This window comes from Clarias gariepinus, chromosome 9 (assembly GCF_024256425.1).
Source record: "Clarias gariepinus isolate MV-2021 ecotype Netherlands chromosome 9, CGAR_prim_01v2, whole genome shotgun sequence".
Lineage (NCBI taxonomy): Eukaryota > Metazoa > Chordata > Actinopteri > Siluriformes > Clariidae > Clarias > Clarias gariepinus.
The window spans coordinates 14,760,460-14,783,906 of record NC_071108.1 but is presented as its reverse complement, the minus strand read 5'-3'; the positions used below and the strand labels follow the sequence as shown (position 1 = coordinate 14,783,906).

Genomic DNA, 23,447 nt, shown 5'->3' with positions numbered 1-23,447 from the left:
GAAAGGTCATTTCGAAATAGAAAGGGCATTAAAAAAAACAGCTAAATAAAATACAATAAATAGCTAAATAAAAAAAAAACTGTAATACTAATTATAATAACTTTAGTAATATCAATCATCCCTTTATTACTGACAATGTCTGTCATGAATTGCTTTCATTTCTTTCAGTTTCGCCTATAGAACTTATCTATTCGGTTATCTTTAGAAAAAATGCTGCCCAGAATCTTGTCTTCCTCTTTAGAATGTGTAAAGCGGTAGTGATACATTCTGCTCATTGCACGGTATATATAATATATAAAAATGAATAAATATCATACATCATATAATATCATATATAAAAATAAATTAAAATAAATACACGCGCACGCGCGCACACACACACACACGTGTGTGCGTGTGCATTGTTTTCTCCATTATTCCTTTACTTTATAGAAGTACTGTATGTTATTTGAGTAACAATGGTGTATTGTAAAGGGACCTTGTTAGTAAGTATTACAGAAAGTAAAGGAATAATGAGGACCTGCTGGTCAATTCCCGGTGAACACGTGACCAGGTGGAACGTTCCACGTATATAACCAGATCAAGTTTGTTTAGTTGACAGCACTGGGGGGTTTCATAACCTGCACTAGAGGAACTGGTGGAAAATGATGGTTAAAGTTTAAAATGTTAAAGTATGAAAAGTGTCTAGTGTTTCAGTGTAAAATGCAGTTATTTTACTGAAACAGAACAGACATTATTTATGGTTAAAACATCTACAGAGGTTGTTATGAGGAGCACTTTAGCAATGTTTAAGATGTGTACGTTTTATTTCCATTCATATTTGCATATTGATTCACAGGGCGTGGGAAAACCCAGAATGCTGTACAGGGTACTTCCGAGAACAGACTGCTGTATCTGAATGTAAAACGCAGCAGAAACTGGCGTAATACTCTAGGTGTTTCTAAGCAACGGAGCCATGACCGAAGCAGGAAGTTCAGGCTTTCGCGGGCTTTTCGGGCGGAGCTACAGTAATCCTAATTTTCACCGCGTGGTTCATCGCCGGTCAAGTTCGTTCTCGTTGTCTCTTCCTCCATCCATCCGTTCATCCACCCTGGTCCAGCTGGTCCAAAAAGGGTTATCGAAACACACAGGACGCCATCAGACATCACCTTCAGACGTGTTAGATGAAAGGTAAGGACAGTGTGTTAATACATTCACATAACAGGATAGCAGAGTGTCCTAAAGGAACATTTTATTAGAGTTGGTTTCTTTTTATTTTTCTTCTTACAATTGTTGTGTAAATACCCATGTTTTTTTTTGTTTTTCATTTTACTATACTGTTAATGTTAAATACATTTAAAGAGCACACACAAACACACACACACACACACATCTTTCTCAGCCTCTAGTTGGACACGTACTTTATCGTAAGCTAGAGTACTCTTTCTGCTTCTTGTTGTAATATTAATATCTGTATAATATCTGTAATTTCTTTATGAATGAGAGCGTTATCCATTGGTGATTGCCTGCACGCGCTTCAGTCAGTTACTTCATTAGAAATAGCATAGCACGTGCGCACGTGTAATATTTCACACATTACAGGACGCGCGCGTCCATCTTGCTGTCCTTATGAGGACATTTCAGTGACATTGATATTGTTCTTAGTATAACTTCATCTTACTGTCAGCAACCGAAATGAAACTTTTTTTTGTTTTTCTTTCTTTCAGTCATTTTTGGTAAAGGTCAAATGCTTGTACAAGGTCAAAACTGTTCACCCTGTAAAGACATTCAGCATCATTAGAGACATCAATATTATCAGAGATATTAAATCAAGTCCATACATACATGTTAATATGCGTTTAATTATTTAGATATGTAATGTGTGTGAAACTTTGGACTATAGGTTTTCTGCTTACAGTTATATACACATAAACCCATGTGCACAGGGTGGCCCAAAAATCTGAGCATGTGATCAGTTCTGATCTATTCTCAAATTCAGCTTATACAGTATACAAGAGTAACGACATCACAGGCTGTCAATTTGAGCATTTGCTGTAATTTCGTTCTTTTGTACGTACATTTTTTGTCTCTGACTGTTGAGTCACCCTATAGATCCTAAATCATAGAGCCTATATAAACATTTAAAACAATACATTTAAAAATTATAGCTTAAATTTTATATTTTTTATAATGGTTACATTAAATAAATCAATAAAAAATAAGTTAAAACAGTTGTAAAGAATCCAGTCATTCTTTCGTAGGAACATTAACTTCTTCTACGCATGAAAGCCACGTGTGCTTAGTGAGATACTCTACTGTTTCCGCGTTGACTCATTGGTAAACCGGCGTCCACATCCTGCTCTCTGACAACATTCAAATACCATTCTGTCATGCAGTTCCTGATAAAATGTACACATGTGCTCTGCTCTTTACAGCCTATGATGCAAACAGCCACCACCTCAGTTTCTCCAACACAATGTGGGTCAGAATTTATATCCAGGATGATGATTCTAAATGTAGATTTACTGTAACAGACGTAGATCCTCAGTCAGTGTATTCTGTCAGTGTATTCTGTTTACTTTTCGCTTTGTTCTTTCAACAATATAAACATATTTTAATTTAAAGCTGTAAATAATGAATGGTGGAAAAACTAACAATGTATACCATATGTGGAATATGAGGGTGTAAGGACAGGGCGGCAAAAAACTACCTTTGCAAAAATAGTAAAGAATGCATTGTTGTACACCAAAGTAGTAAATCAGATTTTTTTTTTTTTCCCGAAAAAAAACTTGAACTCTCACATGCGTTCGCTCAAACTGTATTTTCTGCACTCTTTTGTGCGTGCTCAACATTCTGATATTTCAGCCAATCATAGGCTACAGGAGGGACAGTAGCAGCCAATCAGATGCTGGAGGGTGGAGGGTATGTACTGATGACCTGTTTCTGATTGGCTCCTGCATGGTCTCTGTGTCGCTCAATGCGCATATATCAAGCCATTACATTTTCTTCTGATGTTGCGGTCATCATTAATCAACATAGCGACTAGAATAGACGCAAAACCTAGTTGCATAAGAAGCACTTAAAGCATTCTTTGATGAATAAAAAAAGTTAGCCCATAGTGTATGATGGGGCATGTGAGTGCATGTATGTGTGCTTGTGCGCTGCGGTGGGTTGGCACCCCATCCAAGGTGTCCTTGTGCCTTGAGTTCCCTAGGATAGGCTCCAAAGCCCTGCGATCCTACACAGGAGAGGAAAATGGATGTATATTATGACTACACTGAGGACTGGTAACATTTCCTTATAAACACATAAAGCATTGCTGGTCTGTGTGTATGTGTGCGCACGTGGCACCTGGACAAAATTTACATAGAGAGCCACGTCTACACACTCAGTTGACAATCCATAGAAACCCCACAATCATTTGTAACTTTCATATAACCGCTAATTATACACTCCACACAAGGCTTGTCAAAGCTTGAGAAGATAGGAGTTCACTTTAAAGTCACAGATGTATAATATATACAGTAGAGAATTTTTGCAACACTAAGATCAATCATGCTAATCGTTTTTTACTTAATAATAAATATGTTCTGGATTACATCAGAGTGTCGTGCATGAACGCATGTAAGCTATGTTTTAATACGACTTGGCAGTATTTTGCTATGTGGGATAAGGAAGGATTAGTATGTGGTTAGGGTTACTGTAGGGTCTGTTGCTGTAATATTTTTTAGCAGTAAGGGAAGTATGGTGCGGTGTGGTGTAGTGTCTTACTATTTTAAAGCTGCTTGTACCATCAGACATTTTTTTATTAACAACCAACTAGCACCTCCGCCAGAATCGTCATACACACATGTACATCATTCACAGATAAACAACAGATGTACAATCAATTTTACAGCTTAATTCTTGAGAAATTACATCACAAGTCCCAAGGTTGACTTGAACGCCCCTCCTAAGTGCGGTCAATCGATTAAAAACTTTAATCTAGTTAATCAAACTCAAAGATTAATCACGATTAATCACAATGTTAAAATACTCAGATTATATACTTGTATTATAACCGTGCAATGTTTGAATTAAGAAATGTACAACAAACTGGTTAGAGGAAACATAATGCAGTTTTATAATACATTAAACATTAACATTTAACAAATATTAAATTTAATACTCTCGAATGATAAACTCCTTGCAGCAGTCAAATTGTGAGCCCTGTTTGCTTCTATAATGATGACCATGTATGTAATCTTCATTTTCACTTGGCTAGCACAAAAGGCTAACACATGCTTCGACAAAATGTCTTTCTTCTGTTTTAACACACCCAGAGTGAATGATTGCAGGTGTCATTTGTCATTGATTAGGTGTGCTGCTACTCTTGTGATTACTTACTAATGTCCAGTGGTCTCCAGTAAGTGAAATCAAAGTAGCTTTCACAGCCTTTGTCAGTGTTCTACATTTAATGTATTTTTGTACTAATGGTTCCCTTTGAAGGTAGCTTGAGTAAATAACTTCCATCCTTTTTTTATCCAAACTTCCATCTAGAAGCTTTTTTTTCTCTATTCAGCACACCGGGTGATGTTTCCTCAATCATCTTGTTATCCTCATTAAAAGTGCAATTATCACACACAGCTGGATTACCACACTGCGATTATGGAAAGCCATTATGGTCAAAATTGGTCACATGATTAATTTGCATAGAAAATTAATCAGGCATTAACATTTCTGAATTATATATCTATATCTATATATATATATATATATATATATATATAAAATTGTCTTTTTTTGTTTGTTTCTTTAAAAAAAATTGTTTAAAAAAATACTGGTAGTTAAAGTTTGTTGTGTTTACGATTGCAGTGTACCAGGTGCACATGGTAACCTTCAAAAAGTCTGATCTCTTAAGCTCATTACAAATGCTCAACAATGAACCCGGATGAAATCTTACACACACACACACACACACACAGGGATACATACCACAAAACACACATATCACTTTATTTTTTTATATTTTTTTTACAATCACTCACAGAAAGAAAAAAGCACGTACATGTGCACACATGCTTTGATGGCTATCCTTTGTTTGAGTGTCTAGTAACAGACATGCGCACACACATACACACACGTGCTTGTGTTAATCCCACTCCCTCTTCCACGTATGCGTAAAGACCGATATGAGGTAAAACACTAAAGTGCTGTATAGTGTGTAGAGTGTGTAACAGATGGCTCAGCACAGTCCAGAGGATTTGAATTGAACCCTTTGAAACACTGAATCGAAAGGAAAGAGTGTAGCTCTCAGCTGTGAGACGCTCTTTCACTCTTGCATGAATCAGTTGTTCCTGGCAGGAGCACTAGGAGTGGTAGAGCAAGCATCAATAGTGACTGAGTCTTGCATCAGACAGGAGCCACGCGCCCTCGAGACGGAACTGCTGCTACAGGCTCTCGACGTGTAGTGGGGTTAGTTGGTGTTTTCTTGTTATATTTTTTATCTGAATCGTAGATTTGAGGAAGGAAGAACACCTAAAAATGAGCCTGTTGTTAAAAAAATAAAAGAATAAGAATAAGAATAGTAATGAATAGTCTCATCCTGTAACTGTATTTGGATCTGTTTTAATGACACTGTAGTCTGTTAATGATTCAAATATGTCCATGACAGCTACTTTTGCCGAAATCCGCAACTGAGTAATTTGCTTTAATGAATCGTCATACAAATATTGTCTCCAGATATAATAGTTGATCAATCTCTGATGGTAATAATAGAGTTTCATATCCTTTTAAAATGAGTGGTTTTCTATAGTAGAAACCAAGATTTGTTGCTGTTTTTGGAAACACGTCACATCTGAGTTTCGCTCATACGTTTATTGAGTCTCAAAATAAATTTCCTTCTTTGGTGTCTTGGTGAAATTATACATGGAATGCAGTCTGACGGTCCAAAAAACCCCTGAGTCATACACTGTAAACAGAAAGGAACGAATGAGAACATAGGACCAAGGGCAATGTTCTGCCAAAAGCTGATTAATTCTGTCTGAAATTCCTGCCCCTCAACCTTACAGTTGCTCTCTAAGTCTCAATTTCTCATCATGTGAACCGAGTCAATTCCAGCAAGCCAGTTGCTTTGCCCTGATCTTTATTTGTGCGTAAATGAGTATATTCCTTTGTGTTTGTTTTCACACACCAGGATACAAACTCATTCTGACGTTTAAGGGGGTGGAGCCACTGTATTTGCATGGCCGGTAGTTCTTTCAGTTTTCTTATTGTTTACAAATGGATCGGTGTTACTATTTATTAAGACTCGAGCAAAAATAAAATGAAAGTGTCTTTCATGGAAATGGACATTCAGCTGCGTTAAAAAGCTATATAACGTTTAAATCAAGCTGTATAAAATGTGTAATTAGCATTCAGGTACTGACTGCAAAATTTATATATATATATATATATATATTTATATATATAAATAAATTTTGCAACATACACTACCAGTCAAAAGTTTGGACACAAGTTTGGATTTATTTTTCTATATGCTTAAACAATACAGGTGATATCAAAACTATGAAACAACACATATGGCATTAAGTAGTTAAATAACAACCACAACAACAAGTCAGTTAAGACAAGTAGGTCATCTGATCTGTGATAGATCTTGCAAGACCAGTATTGTCAAGTGCATTTGCAAAACTTGGCGAGCACCATGACGAGCACCAAACTGGCTTCCCTAAAGAAGTCATCCTAAGAACGCAAGACCAAAATTGACCTCTGCTGCAGAGGAGCGGTTTATTTTGACTTACCAGCCTCAGAAATCACCAGCTTTACAGCAGCTCATATTAGAGCCTTAATGAAGGCTTTACAGAGAATATGTAGTGGATGCATCTCAATATCAATTGCTCAATGGAGTTTATTGCATATTTTGCCTATAGTCTTGCTTTGTAAAGTACAAGGAAATAAAGACTGTGGAATTAAGCTGCACATGTATGTCAACACGTTTTACTGGTAGTGTACATTATTTTGTTTGTATTTTCAGTTTTCAAATGCTCACAGTAATGAAGCCTTCATTTTGAGCTTTTGTTTACTTTTCATTTTAACACGGATCCACTGTTCAACTACTCAGTCCTGGCGTGATCACAACACCCTTCACTCTGTACCCTAACGATATTGCATGTATTTGTGAATGAGCAGAAAGTTCTCTGTCTGGCTGAGAGAGAACATTTAGCATGTGTTTAAGCATCCTGTGTAAGCCTTAAAACCTGTACTAAATATGTGGGTTTGTTTTGGATTCCAATGTTTTCCAGATATCATTTGCAGAGTTTGTCTTTAGAGGAGCGTGTTTGCAGCTAAAGCATCTCCGTTCTTCCACTACACCATGGAACTCGACAAGATGGTGAACGGCCACTATAAGCAACGAAGCGAGGAGGATGGGTATGTCTCTTGTGTCCTGCTTAGAACATAATGATCTCCTTCTTAATTTTATTTCTAAACAATGTCAAGACGGTTTCATAATTTGATCTCAACAGTTTTACCTCAAATCTAACTTCACATACTTATTTCGACTCTACCAAGCATGACTGTGCACATGATACAAATAGGCAGCTGGTTAATGAGTTTCACCTGAGGCTAATTAGTTACCCAGGTAACCTAGTATTTTAGTCATTCTGACCCCTTGTGGACAGGTTGAGTTGATTTCACTTTGTAGGCATGACTCAGCTAAAGCCTTACTGCTGCTTATAGGCCAAAGGTTTGTATAAGAAAAATAAATCCCAAAACTGATCTTGTAATCTGTTGTCCAACCAGCAAAAGACATGTAAGCCAGTTATAGTAGTGTTTTTAAAGAGCAGTTTATTGTTTTATGGTGTATTATTCTATACCACCCTACTAACACAAGGACTATTATCAGATGTAATGAAACACAGATGAGAGTAATTCACACTGTTTTTTTTCTATTAAGATAAAATGTTACAAAACAGATTGTGAAATTGCTGTCTTAACGATCAAAAGTTTGGCTTAGATGAAATCTTATGGAATACAGTTATGTTAACAGTTAAGTTATAAATACAGGGTGATTAAAATAATCTTTAAAACTAAATAACAAAATCTATGTAAAAGTCTGGATCTGGATAACTCTAATTAGCCATTTACATCAACATATCATCGTCTTGGGCCTCCGAGTAGCGCAGTGGTAAAGTGCTCGCCTTATTATCCGAGGAGCGCTGGTTCGAACCCCGGGTGATGCTGTTTTCCTCTCACAGCCGGAGGCACAGAGAGAGCTGATTGGCCGACCTCTTTCAGAGGGGAGGGATGAGAGGTACTTGCGCTCCCACATTAATCACGGCTCTACAGCCAATCAGGGGTGTCTGTGAGCTCGTGCACGCGGAAAGAGCAGCTAGCGCTTTCCTCCGAGTGTGTTACTCCGCCCCTAACAGTGCGTGAGCAAGCAGTTCGAAAAGATGCGGTCGGCTGACGTCACGCAGTTCGGAGGAAACACGAGATAGTCTTCACCCTCCCGACTGAGTGGTAGTAGTAGCCTTAATTTAGGAGCCCCCTAGTGACGGGGAGGAATTGGCTACGACTAATATTGGGGAGAAAATTGGAAACCCCCCTCAAAAAATATTTTAAACATATTCCTATTATATATGTCATATATATATGTCTTCCTATTAATATAAACACTGTCCAATGTACACATTATATTCTTGTAGTCATTTGCAGTCTTATGTTCATTGCTTCTCCAACTAAATATACTCTGTGGGTGGACAATAAAAAAGCCATTTCACTTTGAGTAGAAAGTAGATTTCACAAAATAGAAAGTAAAAAAAGTAAAATAGTTACTAAAAGTAAGTATCTGTTACTTTGTTCAAATACTTAATGTCATTTATTATTTTTTCCTTTTTTATGTTTTGTCTCTGTAGCACTTGTTGGATTTAATTTGTTAGATTTATGCTCATTTGCATAAAAATGTAAAAGGTTAAAACATATAAGTAAATAAATAATTAATAGTAATAAACATTATTAAAGTTGCTATTACTTAATTAAATTCCGTTAAATTACTTAACAAGAAAAGGAAAGAAATGTTGATGTGGACAAACGATAAACCAATAGTGGTTAACCTGTAAATAAATTGGGAACAAAAACCTTGCCATGGTTAGAAACTATTGTCTATTTGGAAAGAAAATGAATGGAAAAGGGCATTACAGTTTAAAAACACTTGTAGTTATTTTATATCACATATAACATTATTCTCATCGATTGAGAATTTAAATTTTTAAACACCCAGGAAAATAATTGGGAAACTGTCACATTATATAGTCATATTTCAATATAGAAAATACCACTAGGGTCTAATAGATGTAAGTAAGCTAAATGAATTTATTAAAAATGTTATGGGGTGGGTTGAGGTTATAGGGTTAGATAAGTTCGTTTGTAAAGCACTTTCCTCACTAACATCAAATTATCATTGAGCAAGTAATCTGTGTTTGAATTTATGGTTGGTAATGTGTGTTTTGTGTGTGTATACTCATGTTACTGTTTGCTTTTCCTGTTTTTGTTGAAACAGTTTCAGATTAGAGTGGCCAAAAGTGAATATTAAAATGAGAAACAGAGCCTGATAAAACACTTTAGGGTAAAAAGTTCACATTTGCAATAAGATTATAAGATAAGATTATAAGATTATATATATATATATATATATATATATATATATATATATATATAAAAAATCTTATATTTGTGCAATTAAACTGTTATATAACAATCCATATCCAGGCATTTATTCTTCAAAACCTGCTGGATACAGTTGAACATAGAATTTTTACAACTAAATTAGACCACACTAATTGATGTATTTACAGCAGTTCTTGACTAGGTAGAAAGATCATTTAGCTGGTTAGTTAATGTTAATAGTTAGATCCCTGGTGATTTTGGTGATATTGTGTATAAAGATGACATGACTAGCAACTACACATAAAAGCAAAACTATGCTAGCTGCCATTCCTATGATGAAGCATGGTGGTGTCAGCATCATGCTATGGGGTGCGTCTCATCGGGGTTAGGGAGAATGGTCAGAATTGAGAAAAACGATGGAGAGAACCTTTAGAGTAGCTATAGCGTGCATACAACCTAAGAGTGGAGCGGCCATTGACCTTTCAGTACAATAAGATGAAGCATACAGCCACAACAAAACCGCAGAGCTTCAGGACAAGTGATTGTTGGATGTTGGTGCAGTCAGCGCCTTAAAAAGCTACTTAATAAAATTATCATTAAATCTATAACAATAAAATGAACAAAAATGATGGAGTTAAAAAACTTTTCCAAGCCACTGTAAAAAAAAAAAAGTGCATAAAGTGTCCACCACCCCTCAATACGCTTCCATCTGGATTTCTGGCATGCATGCATGACGTGTCTGAATGTTCTCTCTGGTTTATTTATAGACAAAGTGATATTTAAATTCTAATGCATTTTCTGATTCTACTACATAACGCATATTTACATGTTATAAAGAAATGCAAGCCATAAGAAGGATCACCATATTTGTAATGAGGAAGCGCAATCAAGGGGCTGTTTTATTATAAACATATGACATAAAACAAAAAAAAGATGTAATAGACAGAGGCATAGGGAAGTACACACGATGTCAAAAAACCCTACCAGGTACATTATTAAAAAAAAAAAAACTATGTAGGGGTAAATTCTTTCTAAACATTGTGAAGTATGTTCCTTGTATTAAGGAATACTCGGTAGGTTGTACTGTCAAGCTTCTATCTTCACGTCCTTTCTTTTTCGGAGCACTGAAAATGCATGCATATTTTTGTTTGATTAATAGATTTGATCCCCTGGAAAACATGCAAGAAAAAGAAGAGTTCCTACCCAAGCAGACTGAAGGGAAGAAGGCTGAGTTTACAGATGTAGGTATTACATCAGCCCCTGTTAACCAGAAAAAATGTGTTTCTAGTCGACTAACCGGTTGTTCAGTGAGCTGTAAGGAGAAACATAATCATTTCTTTCAATATATTTCATAGGGTCTACTTCATTTTTTTTATTTATTGAGGTATATTGTGTTTTTGTGTTTTGTTTATTTCCTTTCATGTTAGTTATAAGGTTCCACTATAATACATCATGCAGACATGCTCATTTTGTAATACTAAGCTTATACAGTCAACTAGTTACTTACAAAGGTGAAAAATTCAGAAGATATTTCTGAATAAAATGTATATTAGTCACCTTTCTTTTGTTAACAGACGGTGATGAGAAACTGATTGTTTATAACCTTTATACATTTATAGATTTTACATGGAATGGAGTTGTATAGTACGATACAAGTCTTGAGCCACTACTCATTTCTTTATTTTTTGCTCCCAAAGAGATTTACAGACCTACTTGTATTTTTACTGTAGTTTTGAGGATTAGTTCTCCAGGCTTCCTAAAGACGTTTTTGACTCCAGTCCCTGTACCTAACCAGTGTCATACAGTGATTCAAGCATAAAAAACATCTAACTTCAGATGTGAACCAGTGAGAAACAGGTTAAGATGATGATAGATGATCAGGCCGGCGTATACTGCTAAGTGGCTGGAACAGATGAGGGGGGAAATGAGGTTGCTGCTGATGTTGTTACGTAGCTAAGCAATCTTTTTATTTGCATCTTTAGGGATACAAAGGGATTTAGGGATTTTATTGAACATAATTAAATCAAATTTAATTTAATATGACAAAATGAGGGATGGGTCAGGACCCTAAATTTCATATCAATCTTTACAAAACAATGTGGTTTTTTTTTTCAGCAGTAAATGTTGAAATACTATGTAATATTTTTGTCTTACTGTGGGATATTTGTCCCTAAAATAGACAGACCTGATCTCTCTATTCATAATTAGACTTTTTGTGTGCAAGTGTGAGTGATGTTATTGTAGGAGTGGGTGTTTTGTGACACTGCTGATATGCTTTAAGATACCTTGTGAGTTTGTGAAGTCATGTAAAAAATAATTAGGTTGGCAAAGCAGGCACATTTACCCGTTCTGGTATTAATACAATCTATGTTGTTGTTTTTTTTACAGTTCGTAGGAAAGACATCGTTTGGGATGTCCATCTTTAACCTCAGTAATGCTATCATGGGCAGCGGAATTCTGGGTCTAGCATATGCCATGTCCAACACTGGCATCCTCCTCTTTCTGTGAGTAATGATGTTGTTTACCATGTGTTTGCCATGTGTGGTATATTCTTATATATTTGTATTACATAATAATTCGCCAGAATACTGAAAGGCTTGAATATTGGCTGGAACAGGAAGAAAAATCAAGCTACTTCGTATTGTACAGTTTGTCCAAATGCTGCATCAGAAAATGAGAACGTATTTTTTTCTCAGTGCAGTGGAAGAATGTTAGTGTCTGGAATTGGGGTGCTTTTAAATTTAGCCCAGCTAAGTGTTCCCATACCATCAAATTTGAGTCCCAGTTAAATAAAGGTTGGATATAATTGTGTTTGTGTGTGAGAGAGAGAAAAAGGGAGAGAAGGGAGCAGGAGGGAGGGAGAATAATGTGGGTTCTCTCCATGAAACAGTATTCGCCTTGCACGTATTTAGATCAGACTGTGTGTGACGTGTCAATCTAGTTTCACTCAATCTAGTTAAAAGATTAACAAGATTTCTTTTTTTAAAGGAAAATGCAAAAAAGCTAAAAAGGTGCTTTTGATAAGAAATGAAAGAAGGAAGTGTTTCTGTTTTCATAAGATCTGTATGATCACAACAAAACAGTTCACAGTACAGTATGTGAACTTGCACTGGGTTTACATACATTTTCATTTTAGTGGCTATGGGCTGCTAGCAGACAGCTGTGTAATCCAGAGCAGAGTGTGGCTCAGGAAACAGCTCAGTTTCGGATGAAGCCTAATGCTGCTAATGAGATTACAGAGCAGATTTATCCCTCACAGTGCTGGTACATTTCTTACTGAGAAAATCTAATGCCAAATAGATAACATACAGATAGACACTATGGCTGGTGAACTCTGGAAATTGACAGACTGGTTTCTCTTGTTTGTTGCTATTGCTGTAGAATCCTAATCATCCTCATCGCTATTTTGTCTGCGTACTCCATCCACCTGCTGCTGAAGAGTGCTGGAGTGGTCGGTAAGAGATCAGTCCTGGATATTGCAGATCACATCATCATTTGAATGTTTTGACATTTTCCTGTGATTTTCTTAATCGAATTATACAATATCATTATAGCATAAATAGAAAATGTTTGTCTGTTTTTTTTTGTTTGTTTTTTTAGGGATTCGTGCCTATGAACAGTTGGGCTTTCGTGCATTTGGATCTGTTGGCAAAGTAATAGCAGCCTGCGTTATCACCATTCATAACATCGGCGGTAAGACTGAACAAAAAATATATATTTAGAATTGTCAACCTACCTAAGTTGTGATAGCTTTATATTTTTCACTTGATGGTGCTTTATTTTGTTGTTGTTGTTGTTGTTGTTGTGTTGCAGCCATGTCCAGCTACCTCTTTATTGTGAAGATGGAGTTGCCGGCTGTTATTATAGGCCTGTTGGACAGAGAAACAAACTCGTAAGAAGTTTTCTTTCTTCTGTTTCTTATTCACATCATTACCGTATAAACAGTATGTTTAGATTGTAATGATGTTATCTTTAAGTGTGCAGTTGAACATTAACGTTTGTTTGTTCAGTTTAGAAAAATTGTCCGAAATCATATCTAAAAGAAAAAACTTTCACTCATTGGCAAAAATACAGACTGAAAAAGTTCAACAGACGTTTGCCATGTGTATATTAAAGGTGCACTGATTTGGAATTTCATTAAATTTATGATTTAATAAATGTTAACAGATCCTCATATTGTGCATTTGGATATTCAGTTTTTAAAAGGATGTACTGTATGTGTTTGCTTTTTGATGTGCGTCCTGTTAGAGAGTGGTATGTGAATGGAAGCTATCTCATCATCATCGTCAGTATCTGTATAATCCTCCCACTTGCCCTAATGCGCCACCTTGGTACGTCCACCCTTTTTTTTGTTTTTTTTCTTTTTTTACATTTTTTGACTCCCATCATCATATTCCATTGTCAGTCACATTTACAGAGTGTTTTTAATACTTTTACAGAAGAGTTATCATAATCAACTATTAATATTAGTTGTTGGTTCTGTAATTTGTGTATTTATGTCATGCTGTAATATATTTTTTCAGGATATCTGGGTTACACCAGTGGTTTCTCACTCTCATGCATGTTTTTCTTCCTCATATCTGTGAGTCCAGTGCATTTATCCATTCATCCCTCCATTTCTCCACCACAGTCCAATAATTCTGGAAATGTCTTGAAAGTAGAAATTATTATTAGTTTTATACATGTATACACTATACATACTATAATAATAATCTTCTTTTATGGTCCATTAGGTCATCTATAAGAAGTTTGTCACTGCGTGTTCGCATGAGCACTCCAGTTTCAGCAACAACATCACCACTACCCCTTCTTTTACCACTACACACCCTCATGCTGATTTCTCTCACAACGGCACCTGTGAGGCGAAACTGATCACACTCACCCCGCAAGTAAGAAATCCTGCTTTCCGTCTTGTACAAAAATGAAAGAGAAATAAGCATTACATGTTTCTAAGTCTAAATGGTTTAAGTATTAGGAATAGTAAACGAAAGAAGGAGGAGGAGAAGTAGGAGTAGTGTTTGCGGCAGTGGTTTAATTAGTCACACTAGTCAGCATTTCGACTAGTTAACTAGTGCATTCCAGTGGTCACCTAATTGACAAAAATGTGTTTGAAATCAGTGACATCTAAATAAATGCTCAATGCTTGCAGTACAGTGGCAGTAGTAGGAATAGTAGCAATAGAAATATTAGTAGCAGGAGTGGTGGTGGTGGTGGTAATAGTATTATTAGAAGTTGTTTAAGTAAGAATAACTTACTGCTACAACAATAACAAGTATGTTGGTAGGAATACTAATTAAACCAGTAGTAGTAGTAGTAGTTCTAGAAGTAGTAATAATAATATTGTTGTCATAGTAGTAATGGTAGTGATTATAAATATGGTAGAAGTACAGCAGTTGTCATAGTAGCAGGTGTTGTTTGTGCTGATGAACTTCTGATGAACTCTTAACTCTGTGTATTTCAGGCAGCGTATACAATTCCTATTCTAGCTTTCGCTTTTGTGTGTCACCCTGAAGTGCTGCCCATCTACACGGAACTGAAAAAGTAAGTCTTTTTTTATAGTTCACATATGCACACATTTTAACTACTTACCAATTCACCTAAGACATGCATTAAATAACACTTTACATGAAGGTTCTCTATGCTAGCATTCTTTAATGTGTTACTTAACAACTTTCTTAAGTAACTTATCAAGTGTTAAAACTATCATGAAGAAAGCATAAGTAATGTTAACAAAGGTTGTTGAAACATTTATTTATTGCCATGTGTTTAAATCTTAATGAAGTGTAACTTCTTTAAGTGTAACTAATTCCCCCAACCACGATTAATCAATGAATCGGATAAAAAAACAAGAAAAGAATTCATTTCAAATCCTTTATTCAAAAAACAGAACTAAAATCTTTAGAAAGTGCATACACATGTTGCTCCTTGAGCACTTATAATAATAATAAAATAAGAATTGACTAACACAAAAAAACATACACATGTATGCTCTACATCTGCTTTACATCTGCCAAATATATACAGTGGAACCTTGGATTACGAGCATAATTTCGTCTTAATATAAAAACACACTAACGGTATTACTGCTGTAAAGTAAAAATAAAACAAATTAACCTGCACTTTACCTTTGAAAAGAATCGCGACAGAGAAGTGTTTCTGTGTAGAGCAGAAAGAAAGAGTGTGTGTGTGTGTGTGTTTGTGAAGGTGGTGAAAGTAGGAGGGGTCACAGCAGGCAAAGAGCAGGCTAAGCTTTGAGCAGAGGGAGAACATGGATTTTTAACGTCTCTAATGAGACTTGCTTTCGCTTTACACGCGCGCTGTACACACACGCATACAGACACAAAATAAAACATGTTTTATGCGCACACACGTGGTCACAGTGTTATAGTAAACATTACACGCGTTCACGGATGTTGATTATACCAGTAAGAGTTGCGCACTAGGACCCAGCAGGGCGGACATTTAACCAATTACGGATTTCTCTGCCTCCGCCATGTATCTTTCCTCTACTATCTATCCAAAGACCTGCAGATTTGGCTAACGAGCGTTTCCAAATTTTTCCAGTTACCAAACATGTTACTTAAGAAGTGAATTGGTTATATTAGTCATTGTGGGCTTAATTTTATTAATTGGTGCTATGGACGGTAAGGAATTACAAGCCTTACAGTATCCATGTAATTCATGAAAATCTTAAATAATTTCAAGTGCATATCAAATAATACAAGTGCAACCTTAGTTACTTACTTAACATTTAACAGATTATCTAATGAATATCTTTCATTTTGCCTGTGTGTGTATGTGTGTGTGTGTGTGTGTTTCTATCATTCATCTACACCAGTGCGTCTAAGAAGCGCATGCAGAGAGTGGCTAACATTTCCATACTGGCCATGTTCGTCATGTACCTGCTAACCGCCATCTTTGGGTACCTCACTTTCTATGGTAAGGATGTGCTAGAGGTACAAGATAAAATGTTTATATTCAGTGTTTATGCATGAATGTAGTCTCTAAATCTAATGTATACACTCTGAAACCTGTGTGTGTGTATGGTGTGTAGGTAATGTGAATGATGAACTCCTGAAGAGTTACAGCACCAACGATATACTGATGCTGTGTGTGCGCCTGGCAGTGCTGGTGGCCGTCACCCTCACTGTGCCCGTCGTTCTCTTCCCGGTAAAATACACACATTCAGAAAGACATAAACTCACACATGAGTTTTTCTTGTTTTTAGTTCTTGAATCAGTTGTAGTCAGGAATGTATAACGCAGTCCGGAGTTGTTTTTTTTTTGTTAAACAGCCGTGTACATTGTGTGTGTTTTTAGATCCGCCGTGCTGTGCAGCAGCTGCTCTTCCCTGAAAAACCTTTCAGCTGGGCTCGCCACATCCTTATCGCTGTGGTTCTCCTTACATTTGTCAACATACTTGTCATCTTTGTCCCTGACATCAGAGACATCTTCGGCGTCATTGGTGAGCTTTAATCAATTAGAACTAAAACAAAATTGGAGTTGTAAAGTGCTCGTCCTATCATCTGGAGATCGCGAGTTCGATTCCCGGGTAATGCTGTAACCTCTCGCAGCTGGAGGTCTAGAGAGAGCTGATTGGCCGAGCTCTCTGAGAGGGGAGGGGCGAGAGATACTTAGTGCTCTCACTTCACGGCTCTACAGCCAATCAGGGGTGTCTGTGAGCTCATGCAAGTGGAAGGAGCGGACAGCGCTGTCCTCCGAGTGTGTTACACTGGTGAGCGAGCAGTTCGAAAAGATGCGGTTGGCTGGGGTCATGTGGTTCCGAGAAAACACGTGATAGTCTTCGGCCCTCCCAACTGACTAGTAGTAGTAGCCTTGTGTGGGAGCCCCCTAGTGACGTGGAGGAATTGGAAATGACTAAATTAGGGAGAAAATCAGGAAAAAGAACTAAAACAAAATCAACAACGATAATGTTGCAGACTTAACTTGCGGAAAACCTTTGTCTTTCCAGGAGCCACATCAGCACCCACTCTTATCTTCATACTACCTGGTGTATTTTACGTTCGCATCATCCCTGAAGAGCAGGAGCCACTAAAATCTCGGCCAAAGATCCAGGTAAATTTGCTATACTATCATCTTGAACATGAATGATGAATGTTTATGTGACCCCTAAGTGATGTGTTGCTTACATTTTACAGAAGTTATTATTAATTTAAAAATAAAATGGTAAACCTAATCAGCTTCATGCTATAAAATGGCAAAAGAAGGGAAAAAATGCATTAAAAAGAATTATTCAAGCTGCTATTTATCAAAATTGCATCTGGTCAAGGGGATTTGAAGAACAAGCATACACACTTTTTACTTCTTAGGATTTTTACCTGTACATTCAAACATATCTGGTCATGCTTATTTCATCTCTTTATAACAGCTTGACAAAATGTTTTAATTTACAGTTCAGTATGACATCACTAATTATAGCAAATGTAATGTGACGGGAAGTTATCTGTAAGTAATAATAATTAAAAATTTTATCATCTGGGAACATTGGAGGCAAATTCATGGAATTTTATCAGCTAATTAGTTTCAATTGCATAATAGACATTTAAATACAAGTGGCTGCGTGAAGTGATGATGCTTGGACATCATCTCTTCTTTTCAATATTTCAATATTTAAATGAATATTGGCTTCAATTAAATCTGACATCTAGATTTAATCTGAATCTGAATACTAGAAAAAAAAATAGACAGATTTTCTACACGATTTTGGTCCTTAAGTATCCAGCTGCAAATTTTAAAAAGGGTTGTAAAAGACAAAATTCTTGGACCATAATCACGTTTCTCAAAACCACCATTTCTCTAAACATTTATTTGACTAACATTTCCCTCTCTGAAACTTCTAAATGTAGTTGTTTCTCCGACTCTTGGATAACTTTAGCCAAACTTTTAATCTATTGCCTCTATTTGTCCACCAGCATCAATTAAGGTGTATTTGACATAATTTAAATATGAGCGTACATATGAGCGCGTATTGGGATGTAATGACCTCATGACATATTCTTATGTTTCAATTCCAAAGCTTTAAAAGCCTTACATATGATCATAAAATTTAAAGCCTGATTTATGCTTCTGCGTCAAGTCTAAGTAGACCGCCGGTTGCGAGTATTTATGCGTCTGGGGTCTGGAGTGTCTGTTTCGCTCTGCTTCGCTCTACACCACCGAAACGCTAGTTGTCAGCAGAGATTCCGTGCTATTGTGCTGAGTTTCATCACCACTCTTTGGTGAACAGAAATCCCAACTTCATTAACCTAATCTTCTCTCAAACAAAACTGCAATAAACAAATATTTCTGTACTTTTCTGTCTTCCATGGTAATATTACATTTTTACATTACATTTAGAAAATGTAAATAAGCATTGCCATGTTGTTTTTTATTACCATTTAACCATTCACGAGACCTGTGGTGTAGACTTAATACTGAAACATAAACCAGCCCTAAATGTTAGCTTTGGCCTGGGAAAACATCACTTCACCTGTAGGACAAGTAAAAAAAAAAAAATGACATCACGCATCTATACTTGTGTATAGTTAATACACAATTGTAATCTTCTCACTCGCCTTAATTGTAACTGTTTACATTTCTTTTTATTTGTTGTCCTTCAGGCAGCACTGTTTGCAACTCTCGGCTTCCTCTTCATGGTGATGAGCATTACCTCCATTATCATACAGTGGGTGAGTGGGGACCACGCAGTCGGAGGACACTAACAGACATAAGCAGAGCAGTAAGGATGCACACAGAAACACACATTTCCATCATTAACAAGCTCACGGACCTCTAAAACTGACCACGTTGCATCAGATGGAAAAGGAAGTGAGACTTTGCTCTGTGAAGACCAAAAACCCATCATCTACCACCACCATAAATACTGTACCTGACACCTGCTGGATGGATGGTTGGATGGATGACAACAGAACGGGCCTTTGTATTATTTTTTTAAGCGTTGTTTATGTGTATATGTCTAACATTGGAACTGTGAGGAGAAACAACACTGATGAAGTGCTCTAACATTGCAACACCCTTACAGTAAACATGCTCTTTCTCTTAACCCATTTGTTCTCATCCTGGAGTAATTTGCACTGCAGTCTTAAGTACTTAAGTACATGGCTTACTTAATTTGGGCTTTAATTTAATTTTATGAGTAAATCTTTTGTACCAAAGACAAATACTGAAGATAACAAGAGATGTTTAAATAAAAAAATATTTTTCCTGAAAGACTTTAAAACCTTCTGAAGTAAAAGATAAAACTTGATTGAGCTTTCAAAAAATGTTACTAAAAATAGTATTGTAACAGTTGGAGGTTAATGATGTGGAGTTTTGTAGAGAGAGTACTTTTACAGTCAAAAATTGTATATAATATTAGGGGTATAAAACAATTCAAATACAAAATGTGAAATATTTGCACAGGAAATATCAGCAGATATAGATAATGTATATAATCCTCATTGTAGGGCTGCACGATTAATCAAAACAACAAATCACGATCTTGATTCATACATGCATTCACAAGTTCACTTATTTACTTGACAGCAATCTCAAGTGCTATATCGGTTACACTCGCTGCTCACACTCACCGTGTGACACAAAACACTATCAATTCACCAATCAGGCCAGAGATTAGCGAATCAGTCATAAAACTTGATCACTTCTCTCTTTCGGTATTCCCCTGTCACTCATGTGACGTGGAACAAGGAGGCGGCGCTAAACAGACTAGTCAGTTTATTGCCATGAAGTATGTGAAGCTACTGTAGAGCAGTAAAACCTTTGTCAGCTCTAAATTCTATATTAAAAACTATGTATTTACTTTCAGACTACCTAACAAATGCCGTTACATTTAGCTTATGCTGATAAAAATAATAATGAGATAAACGCATGCGATGATATGCTGTAGTTGGATTGTAAAGGGTCCAAAAGCACAGGTGCTACTTGTTAGTTATTTTTATTTAAAGATCATGTTCAATGTGACCCTAACAATAATGTCCATCTTCATTTTAGGGCTTTAAAATATGGAAAAAAATAATTTTTATGATTTAAAAAAAATTGTCCTGTGAAGACAGCAAGTCTTTTTCTTTTAAATTGTGTGCAATAATTGTTCTTGTTGAAAAAATGAGAATCATGCGATAGAATTGTAATCTCAATTCCCATGGAGAAAAATCTGATTCGTGCAGCCCTACTACTTGCCAAAAGTGTGTTTTATAGCATTGCGGATTGTTGAAAAAGAAGTTTGTCATAATATCATATAACATTAGATTGTTTTGTTGAGTTGCATACATAAGCAGGTATTTTTCACACTGCCTGGCCAAAATTAAAAGTCATACACTTTTCAACACAATATGGTAGGGGAGTTCATGTGTGAAATGATTCCTCATGCTCCCTGAACCACACTTTCTCAGTTTGACTCCTGAAATAAGTCTGTGCCATTAGGGAAGAAAAACTCTGTACCTACTAAACCTACTGTAGATGTGATAACTTGGTCATTCAATACATTCAGACCATCAGCTGTCTTCATTTTATTGCCACATACAATAATGGTGCTGAAATACACCATTCACTCTGGACTCTTGTCAATTTGAACCCATCAGACCACATGACCAAGCTTTTTTTTTGTGCTTTCTACAGTAGGGAATTCAAACTTTTTTTCTGATTAGTCTCACTACCCAATCCTGTGAGTTCTCATATTATGGAAATGTTCTTACTTTTACTATTAAACATACCTGCGATTTTTACCGTCCCTTTTTTAATGATGCAACTTCTCCAAGTGTTTAAGTAATCATGATTTTCCGACGGCATTTCTTCAGCGCTATCCTTCCAAGTTTTAATAATATGCTGAAAGGTTCTTAACCCAGTTTAAATCATTTTAAATCTCCTTAGTTGTTTTCCAATAATTTGGCCCTTCTAAAAGGTGACTTTTTTGGCCAGGCAGTGTATGATGGTGTGTTTTTACATTTTTATGTTCAAATTGGTTGCCAAGCTAATTTGAAGCAGAGTTTAACTTTCTAAGTGCATGCAATTCTATTTACAGAAAAATTGAGTACAGAAACAAAGATTTTTTGACTTTTTTTTTGTTGATACTTTTAATACTTCAGATTAGTTTCACTCTTACATAGCATAATTTCTGTCTTCATCTCGTGTTTTACAAATTTTTGCTCTATTGCAAATTCTTCTTGTTTTAGATTGTCTACTTGGTGATAAAATTATTCTTACACAATGTTTTAATGTTTATCCCTCCATCACACTGAGCCAAGTCCCCCCTACATGCACAAGCAAGGAAATTAGTGACAACATGACAGATGTGTCTAGAACCTGACAGGGACGCTAGGAAGTAGTATGTTTGATATATAGTTTGATATATGCACATTTTTTCATTCTGACCCTGTTCTTAAAAATATAGAAGACTACTTCCATAAAGATATTGATTTTGTAGCAGAGTAAATGATGGGTAATGATTTGTGAAGGACACATGACCACAATGTAGTAAACCACATATAGTTTGTGCGTTGGCTTGGAAAACCCTTAACATGATAAAAAATATAGTAATTTTCTATTATATAGGGTTGTTACCAGTAAAAAAGTTACATAACAAAATCTGGTTATTTCCTAAAATTCTAATTGAAATAATTGTATTTAATTAATAACATATGCATGATCAAAGCATGACTTTCACACAATTCTCACCTTGTATGATCTTGGCAAAAATCAAAGCATATTGAAGATTTAATAATGAACATTACCCTTTTTTATGTCATATGAGTGAAATGTATATGTATTTCTATAAAATATTTTTTTTTTAAATGAAAAGCTTTGGCAGAATTCAACAGCAACATTATCATTAGAGTTAGAACATTACAGGTTTTTTATTGTTTTTTTTATCATCACACAAGGAACTTCACAATGACAAATAGGTATTACACTTGTATAAAAAATGTGTGCACTTTTATCTTTTTGGTTCTGGTTATTTTTTTTTTATCCCACATTCATTCTTCAAGTCTTCATACAGTATATGTTTGCTTTAACCAGCTTTGGAAGTGCGGTTTCCTGTAGGTTACATGTACAGTATTGACACAATCAACCAAAGTGTTGCCAAAGCGCCATGACTAAGAAGATTTTATGTACTTTTTTTTTTTGTTTTTTTATAAATTTGTGACATGGACCAAACTTCTGTTGCATGAAATTGTATAAAAAATTTAAATAAAGATAAGTTATTTGTACATATTTTGTCATATGATGGGTCTACATTTTATATCTAAATAAACTAAATGATTTTACAGAGGATCAATCAAAAATACCACATGATTGTTACCCGTGCAAGGTTCAAATCCATTTATGTAAATGTTATTGTACATAATTACATTTATTTAGAGTAAAAAAAAATAAAGTAATTATGCAGATTTAGGTCACTGTTAAGGTTCACGTTAAACATCAAAATAAACAAAATGTGTCAACACTGTGATTAAAAATAATGGCTTGGTTGTTGGTCCCAGATGGGCTGGTTTGAGTATTTCAGAAACCGTTGGTTGATCTCTTGGAATTTTCACCCGAAACAGTTTTAAGTTTACACAGAGATAAAAATGTTGATTGAGAAACAGTTTTGTTTTGTTTGTTTTAAAAATACCAGTCAGGGGAACATAACCAGATTGGTTAGACATAGCCGGAAGGATATAGTAACCCATATAATCTCATTACAATCATGGTGAGCAGAACTCCAACTCAGCATGCACAATCTTATGATCTTATGGTGGATGGGCTAGAACAGCAGAAGGCCACATCAAGTTCTACTTCTGTAATCTCACAATACAAATCTGAGGC

The 23,447-nt window shown here is 35.8% G+C and overlaps 1 protein-coding gene across 2 annotated transcripts; it reads left to right on the top strand.

Annotated features, from left to right (window-relative positions):
- Positions 1-979: 979 nt before the first annotated feature.
- Positions 980-22,426, top strand: slc38a5a (solute carrier family 38 member 5a). Of its 2 annotated transcripts, none has more exons than XM_053503907.1 (16): positions 980-1,170; positions 7,263-7,389; positions 10,787-10,868; positions 12,016-12,131; positions 13,009-13,082; positions 13,228-13,320; positions 13,441-13,519; positions 13,876-13,958; positions 14,151-14,209; positions 14,361-14,516; positions 15,089-15,168; positions 16,466-16,566; positions 16,682-16,797; positions 16,947-17,091; positions 17,599-17,702; positions 19,247-22,426. In XM_053503907.1, the coding sequence occupies exons 2-16, from the start codon at positions 7,334-7,336 to the stop codon at positions 19,346-19,348; spliced, it is 1,446 nt and encodes a 481-aa protein (XP_053359882.1). In that variant the 5' UTR covers positions 980-1,170; positions 7,263-7,333; the 3' UTR covers positions 19,349-22,426. The 2 variants fall into 2 exon arrangements, with proteins under 2 accessions (XP_053359882.1, XP_053359883.1); XM_053503908.1 differs by lacking the exon at positions 980-1,170 and adding an exon at positions 5,177-5,433.
- Positions 22,427-23,447: the final 1,021 nt, after the last annotated feature.